General features: G+C 31.6%; 1 protein-coding gene across 1 annotated transcript; it reads left to right on the top strand.

Annotated features, from left to right (window-relative positions):
• The first annotated feature begins 1,112 nt into the window (after nucleotides 1–1,112).
• On the top strand, nucleotides 1,113–7,659 carry LOC129882225 (cation/H(+) antiporter 20-like). Its single transcript, XM_055956424.1, has 6 exons — nucleotides 1,113–1,373; nucleotides 1,835–2,196; nucleotides 2,776–3,439; nucleotides 4,967–5,549; nucleotides 5,937–6,180; nucleotides 6,972–7,659. Exons 1-6 carry the CDS (start codon nucleotides 1,191–1,193, stop codon nucleotides 7,327–7,329), a joined length of 2,394 nt encoding a protein of 797 aa, XP_055812399.1. The 5' UTR covers nucleotides 1,113–1,190; the 3' UTR covers nucleotides 7,330–7,659.
• The last annotated feature ends 1,031 nt before the right edge of the window (nucleotides 7,660–8,690 follow it).

Raw genomic sequence — 8,690 nt, 5'->3', positions numbered from 1 at the left:
CAAACATACAAACAATAACCAGGTCGAAACCCCTATAAATCTGACGGATACATTCACAGGCTACACTATAAGGTACAAATGCGAAATGAACACCAACACTCCAAATCTAACGTCTTTTAAAATCTTACTTCAAAATAGCTAGTCCTTTTTGAAACCTTACAATAATGACAGTACTAATTTAGCTTATGATGTATTTAGAAGCCGCAACTAAAAGAATGTTTTACAAAGAGCCCATACAAAATTTCCTTAATAACTAGTCATTTAAATCCTTAAATTATTATTATTTATATATAATAACTCATGTGACAATGATATACCTCTAAATATATATTTCAGTATATTGCATTGTACAAACAACCCCACTTGTGGGATTCCACTGGGTATGTTGTTGTTGTTGTATTGTACAAACAACCCACTCAATGAAAATAATAATTAGATTCTTCTCCAATTGTCGACGGTTAATTTGAATACATTCTCTGATCGTATTCGAATTCAAAATTTAAACTCTATAAATTTAAATTTTAAATTTTAAATATTGAACCTATTATATTTTAAAATTATGAGTTTAAACTTAATTACAATTTTAATAAATTTTTCTACATAAATTTTTACTTCGCATAAAAAATTATTGAATTTGAAGGGGAGCCTTGGAGTAACTGGTAAAGTTGCTGCCATGTGACCAAGAGGTCAAGGGTTCAAGCCTTGGAAACAGCCTCTGGCAGAAATGCAAGGTAAGGCTGCGTACAACAGACCCTTGTGGTCGGACCCTTCCCCGGACCCTGCGCATAGCGGGAGCTTAAGTGCACCGGGCTGCCCTTTTTTTTTATATAAAAAATTATTGAATTCATGAACGCAGTGCTACAGAGGCGTAGCCACATATAGTAACAAGTAGGCAGTCGAACACCTTTCGTCGAAAAATTATATTATATATATATAAAAAAAGTTATACGATGTATATAGATCAAAAAAATATTATATATATATTAAATCTTGAACACCCTAAACGAAATTTTTGATCTCGCCACTGCGATACTATAAGAGTGCATAGTCCTTTCTCTCCTCTATATATACCCCTAACAATAGCCTTTAGTTTCAATAGCCAAAAACTTGAACTTAGGAAGATACACCTTGTGTGTTATAGTTCTAAGGTTATAATTTTTGAAGAACCAATTCCCATAATTAATATATTAATGGGTTTTAATGTAACTAATTCCATAAAAACATCATCAGATGGAGTATGGCAAGGAGAAAATACTTTGCACTATGCTTTCCCGTTGTTAATTATTCAAACAACATTGGTTGTGTTCCTCAGTCGATTACTTGCTTTCCTTCTCAAGCCCATTCGCCAACCTAAAGTCGTCGCGGAGATCCTTGTAAGTTTTGTGCACTATCAGTATATTCTTTCGTTTTATTTTAAAGAATGTTACACTATGGTCCCTCATGACTTGTGTAATCGAGCATTTTCACAATCATCCCTAGCTCATTGGTTGTGAAAACGGGCTTCATAACGAATTTTGATAAGTCTATTTTCACACACACGATATTCTTCATTAAAAGATGAAGGTATATTTCGCTTTGTGCTCACCGCATGGATATATATGCGAAAAGTCACTAAAATTTAATAAATATTATGTCATGTAGCCCAATATACAATATTATATCTGGAGAAAAAGTATTATACATAATGTGTCAACCTTATATAAAAATGTATAATCGTATATAAAAGGTCCTTAATTATACATAAATATTATAAAATAGTTATATTGGCCTACGTGACGTAAATATCTTCTCCAGTAGACATAGAACATAATTGTTCCTTTTTTGTATTTTTCAGGCAGGTATTATGCTTGGACCATCAGCATTTGGGAGGAACAAAACATTCACACATTGGATTTTTCCATCATGGAGTACACCAATTCTTGAATGTGTAGCAAGCATAGGCCTCTTATTTTTCTTATTCCTTGTTGGCCTTGAATTGGACTTAAACACCATACTTAAAAGTGGAAAAAAAGCTGTTGGAATAGCATTTGCTGGAATTTCATTGCCTTTTCTCTTTAGTATTGGAGTTGCTTTTGTTCTAAGAAAAGTAATCAAAGGGATTGATAGTGTTGGATATGGAGAATTTTTCTTGTTCATTGGTGTTTCACTTTCAATCACTGCCTTTCCTGTTCTTGCTCGAATCCTTGCCGAATTAAGGTTTGTTCAATTATGCAATCATTTCATCTGAAAGCTCAAGTTGTTAGAGTCAACCTAGATCTATGTCCAAAAAAGATGTCACATATATGTTGTAGCAGAGACATCGTGTCAAGTGACACCCCCTTTACTGAAAAACTATATTGTGTAGATATGCAATTTTTTAAATTTATTTATGTACATATATTATATGTTTAATCCCTTGATTTTTTTTCTAGTGTGGTTTAGTTTATATTTTAACTTCCCTTAGTGAAAATTCTAGTTAATTACATTGATCATATCATATATACTCGAAATTCTTACATGATTAATTAGGTTTGGAGGGGAAAATTGGGAACCCTAATTTCAAAAACTCGCGGAGGATATAGTTATATTACTATATTTGAATTTCCCTTCATTCATATGATATTGTTACAACATTTATTCATTCGTTCACTTCTTTAATTTGAATATCAATACAAAAAAATGTGTGTTCATTGTGTGATACCATACTGAATTATGTGACTATCTCAACTAAAAGTTTAAACTGCTAGCTAGAAAGTTCACGTCATTATAACTTCTAATTATATTATGTCTCGATAGGTTGCTTACTACACAAATTGGTGAAATGGCTATGGCAGCAGCTGCATTTAATGATGTTGCTGCATGGATTTTACTTGCTCTTGCAGTTGCTCTAGCAGGAGGAGGAGGAGTTCATCATAGTCCTTTAATTTCCCTATGGGTTCTTCTATCTGGATTTGGATTTGTGGTTTTTATGTTCCTAATTATAAGGCCAATTATGATTTGGGTGGCACAAAAATCATCAAGTGGGAACAACAATATTGTTGAGGAAAGTTACATATGTTTGACTCTAGCTGGAGTAATGTTGTTTGGTTTTATGACTGATTTTATTGGTATACATGCAATATTTGGAGCATTTCTTTTTGGATTAATTATTCCAAAAAATGGGGATTTTTCAGAGAGATTAATTTTGAGGATTGAAGATTTTGTATCTGGATTATTATTACCACTTTATTTTGCATCAAGTGGTATTAAGACTGATATTTCACAAATTCATAGTGATAGGGCTTGGGGACTTGTGGTTCTTGTTGTGTCCACAGCTTGTGCAGGGAAAGTTTTGGGTACATTTATAGTGGGAATAATGTTGTGTGCTATGCCAATGAGGGAAGCTTTGGCACTTGGATTTTTGATGAACACAAAAGGGTTGGTTGAGCTAATTGTTCTAAATATTGGCAAAGAGAAAAAGGTTAGTCTTGTACCTATTCTTCTATTTTATTTTATATGACAGTGTTTGATTAGATATAGAATTCAAAAAGGATCGAATATTTTTAAACTATAATTTTAAACATGTAACTACATTTTATATGGCGATAAGAGTATATGCCATTAAGAGTGAAATTGAATATATAAAATTAAAGAACGTTTGAATGTAGAAAAGTATTGTTATTCTTTTCTAACTGATTGAAAATGATAAAGATGTCATATTTAATCGTTAGAATTTCTCGCATAGACTCTTAAATGAGTGATAGTCTCACTTTATGAGCTAGTTATTTTAGGGTGAGTTAGATTCAAGCTAGGTTTAATTTTTTTTTAATCGTGATAATTATACTCATTTTAATTCTTAGTTTACCCGATATTGAGACTCATATTATAAGTTTGACGGGCGTATCACTAGAAAGGTCAGCATTCTCACTATTCTTTATATAAATTAATTTTTGGAGTTGAATTAGATGAGAAAGAAAGTTTTGTCAAGCATTTGTTACTTGTTAGTTGTGTCACTTCTTCATGATCTTAACTATTTACTGAAGTTATTAACCTCGTAAGGCCACTTAAAATCTAAGTGTCATACCAATTCTTTAAGTTGGACTACCATTTATATTTCCTCCATTAGGGAATCATATTATGAGGCCCCCCATTTCTTATTATGTTATATGCCAACATGTGTCCCAATGCAATGATTACTTGCAAGTGCCTATTGAAATCTAACATATGCATGGGGGAGGGGAAAATATTTTAATTTTTTCATATTTGGTCGATCAAAATTTTAAAAAAATCTCTAAAAAAAATAAGTATTATCTGAATTAGACTCCGTCCATGATCTAACCCCCACTCCTTATATATTGCTCCCACTTTCACCACCCTCATATATATCCTTATCTTTACCAAATTTCATAGTGTTTATGTAGATTATATATAAAATGATTTTGAGATATTATTTTTCTACTTGCTTGATATGTATATAAGAAAATCATTTATTTTTCATAAAAATATTTTCCTTCCTGCCAAACACACTCTTAAGAGAGAGAAGCTTAGAGTGGCAATTGAATGATCACTAACTCATTGCTCATTTATAGGTGATTTAATTGGAAATAATTTCCACTAACTTATTTAGTTGGATATCCAGGAAAGAATACAAAGTTGAAAGCTACTTAACCTAGATAGAATATATTTTGACTACTTAACCTAGCTAGAATAATCACTACTCATTCAAAAATAATTGTTTTTGATTAGAATATTTTTTTTTATCAAAAACATTTAATCTTCAATTAATTTATATGTGCACTTTTGATTTTTGACTATGAATCTTCACAAATTTAACAAATATTCATCAAGTGCTAAACCATTCAATTATTGTTTTTTAATTGCATGTTCTTTGATTCAATGTCCAATCCTTTTTTTTCTTGACACAACAAATAGTCTCATTTCTTTCATTGATTAATGTATTGACAATCATGTACTACTACTAATTTTTATTTTTACTTTGTTCCATTAGGTTTTGGACGATGAGACGTTTGCAATATTGGTGATCATGGCACTTGTTACAACCTTCATCACAACTCCTATAGTAATGGCTATTCATAAATCATCATCAACACAAGAGCCTCAACTCGAAAAAACACAAAAAAAGACCGAAAAACAAAATAATCACCGAATCCTAGCTTGCCTACGTGGCCCGAGGGATGCACGTGCACTCATAAACCTCGTCGAGTCACTAAGGTCCGACAAAAATAATAATAACTACGCCTCAATCACCAAACTTTATGTGATGCGACTTGTGGAATTCACCGATAGACTCTCATCCATAATGATGGTTCGACGTGCCCGAAAGAACGGTTTCCCATTCATCGGCCGAGTACTTTGTCGGGACGATGCGATCGATCAAGTGGGTGCGGCGTTCGAGGCGTATAGCGTGCTAGGACGAGTTATGGTCCGACCCGGAATGGCTATCTCGGGTTTATCGGATTTGCATGAGGATATTATTCATGTTGCAGAGAAAAAAAGAGTGGAATTGATTATTTTGCCGTTTGATAAATATTGGCAAATGGAAGGGGATGAAGAAGTGGAGATTCATGCGGGTAAGACCGTAAGAGTGTCAAACGAGTTGATTGAATTTTATTTGAGCTGGTTAAAAGCTAGTCAAACTAAGAAATGAGTTGGCTGATCAAACAATATAATGTCACTTAAATTGGGCAAGAGGAGTAATATATAAAAGTTTTTTTTTTCCTTTTATTTATCATGATTACATTAAACAAACAAAATAATAAATAAAAACTTTTAAAACCTTTTATGTTTTGATAAGTTGATTTTATGGTCAATTGTAGGGTAGATATGTCGCACCTAAATTTGCTCGAACAATAGATGACTAGTTAGACTATGCCAAAAATAACACTAGTTGATAAATATATGTCTAGATAAATTCAAATTATATTTTCATGAGCTAAATTTGACATCGTGATATGCAGGGCACGGATGGAGAATGGCGAATGAGAGAGTTATGAGTCAAGCGCGGTGCTCGGTGGCGGTGGTGGTTGATCGTGGACTACAATTAATTAATAATGGGATGAGAATTTGCATTGTGTTTTTTGGTGGAGCTGATTGTCGCAAGGCTTTGGAAATTGGTAGCAGAATGGTTGAACATCCTGCTATTAGGGTTACATTAGTAAGATTCAATTATTATGGAAGTACTAATTTTGATGAAGTTGAAAGGTAAAATTAACTCTTCTATGCATTTCTAAACCTATTAGGGGAACTTAAAAATTATTAATAACAAAAGAAAATTTCACAATAAATATTACTCCATTGGTAACATGGTCAAAATATAGTAACTAACCTGCTATATATTATCGATCGACAAAGGTGGATCTAGGATTTTATGATAAGTGTTACTCTGCATTGTATCCACCTATAGCTTTTTTTGTTTATTGATGTTGGACAACGCCAATATCCTGCCTATGGCAAGGACCAGCAGAGGGCAGAATTGGGGTGGTCCGGGTCGGACTGTCGGAGTCATGATTGAATATGACTCTTGCTTGGTGAGCCTAGTTAAGAGATAAAGTTGTGCTCATGGTATCGGCTATAACTTAAATTTTGGCATGATGGTATAAGCATTTGATCCTAGCAGTTGGATTCTGAATAAATTATTTTTACATATTAGGTGGATCTTTTTATTACAAATATAAAATTTGATCCAAAGCTACTGGACTGTGTAGAATCCATAATTTCTACTGTGGCTTTAACCCTGATCACAAGTTAAACAACAATGATAGTATAAAAATATTTATACTCATAATTATATCCTTGTCTTTTAATTTGTGCATAAGTAATGTAAGAGTTTAATTATATTAATATATGTTGATGATGTAAATATTTTGTACATTATAAATGTTGTAGCAGGTAAACTGTCTTATTATTTTTCAAGTTATTACTAATTGATCTCACTTATTAGTATTATTTGTCTAACTCTAAATTGTATTATGTGTTGTCATTGTTCCAAACAGGACTTTGGATGATTCTACTATTGCAGAATTCAAGATGAAGTGGGGTAAACAAATTCTATATGCTGAGAAAGAAGAAAATAATTATAATTTGGTGAATGAAGTGTTGGCAATTGGAAAAAGTGGAGAATTTGAACTTATGATAGTAGGGAATAACAAAAGTAAGTTCCCACAAGGCATAATGGCAAAACTATTTGATGAGCAACAATTGAATAATTCAGAAATGGGGCCATTGCCTAATTTATTGGCTTCATCAGGCAAAGGGATAAAAAGTTCTGTTCTAGTGATTCAACAACAACAACAGGAAGCTAATTTTGGGAACTCAAAAGTGGCTAGCTTTATTGATGAGAATATTGTGTGACTTCATTTCATATAATGATATAATAAAGGTATTATCAAATTAGTGTTAGTTGTAGCCGTTTTCATGAGTCGTCTATCAAAATTCAGAAATAACCTTTCCACCTTACAAAGGTAGGGATAAAGTTTGCATACAAATGACTATCCTTCAGACTCCGATTATATGACTATATTGGATATGTTGTTGTTGTGGTGTGGTTGTTAGTTCTAGCTGTTGGATTTGAAGAATGGTGGTTAATTTTAAATTGATGTGTCTTGTTTGTATGTGTAGAATGAATAAAATGTGTCAAAAGTCTGTGATTATTTCATCTAAAAAATTATGTTATGATTTCAATATGTCTTTTTATGTGCGCACTTGTTTCTTCTTCATGACTCACATGTATCAAGAACTATGTAATTCCTAATGGAATAGGCAATAAACCACCTTTGTCACCAACTATCATTGGATTATTTGTACTATTAATAAACACAAGATTGAAAATAAAAAATGTAAAAAAAACAATAATTACATGGTACTGTTCACATATATATGCTGCTAGATATGGTGTTGGATTTGCATCTTAGTTTGCTCCCATCAGGATAGATGTGTAATTACACTGAATTGATGTAATTTTGTTGGTCAAGAAATGGAATTTTTGTAGCTCCTTTAATTTTTTTTGAGTTGTCAGACAATTTTAATTTATCCTTCAACTTACATTATCTTTGTGCTCATATGTAACTCTCTTTTCACTTTTGACACACACAACAATTTTTATCTTCAACATTTTCCTTCTCAATAATATTTTAAAATTATACTCCCATCATTTCATTTTACTTGATTTATATAATAATAATATATAGATAATAGTTGTAGTAAAATTCAAAATATTAAAAGCATCATTAATAAAATTAATTTAGTAAAATATATTTTGTTAATTTTATTAAGAATATTAGATCAACAAGAGTCAAATAATATGAAACGGAGGAAGTACAAAGCACTACTCAAACTTTTCCTACCATAAAATTTATGAATGCCCTTATAATTAAAATATTTTGTAAAAATTTGTTTAAAATTACCTTCTACGTAATAGTTAAAATCAACAAAATTATAATATTTTCTCTTTCATGAAGTCACTACTATTTAAATTGACTCTCATTAGCTTATAGATCAATTTTTTTTGTTAAAAAGGGAAAAAAAAACTTTATCTAAACTATTGTTTAGGTGATTTTTAACCTGTTCAAATGACATGAACTAAATTAAAGAGTAGTTAAGAAATGGGAATAAGCACACACACGTGTGTGCTTCCCGGAATTAAATTTCACCTTCAGGGTACTTTTGTCATTTAACTTTATTTATAGTTTTGCCATTTTTCTTCTATATCTTTG

This window comes from Solanum dulcamara, chromosome 3, assembly GCF_947179165.1.
Source record: "Solanum dulcamara chromosome 3, daSolDulc1.2, whole genome shotgun sequence".
In the NCBI taxonomy this organism is placed as follows: domain Eukaryota; kingdom Viridiplantae; phylum Streptophyta; class Magnoliopsida; order Solanales; family Solanaceae; genus Solanum; species Solanum dulcamara.
This window is presented reverse-complemented; position numbering and strand designations above follow the sequence as displayed.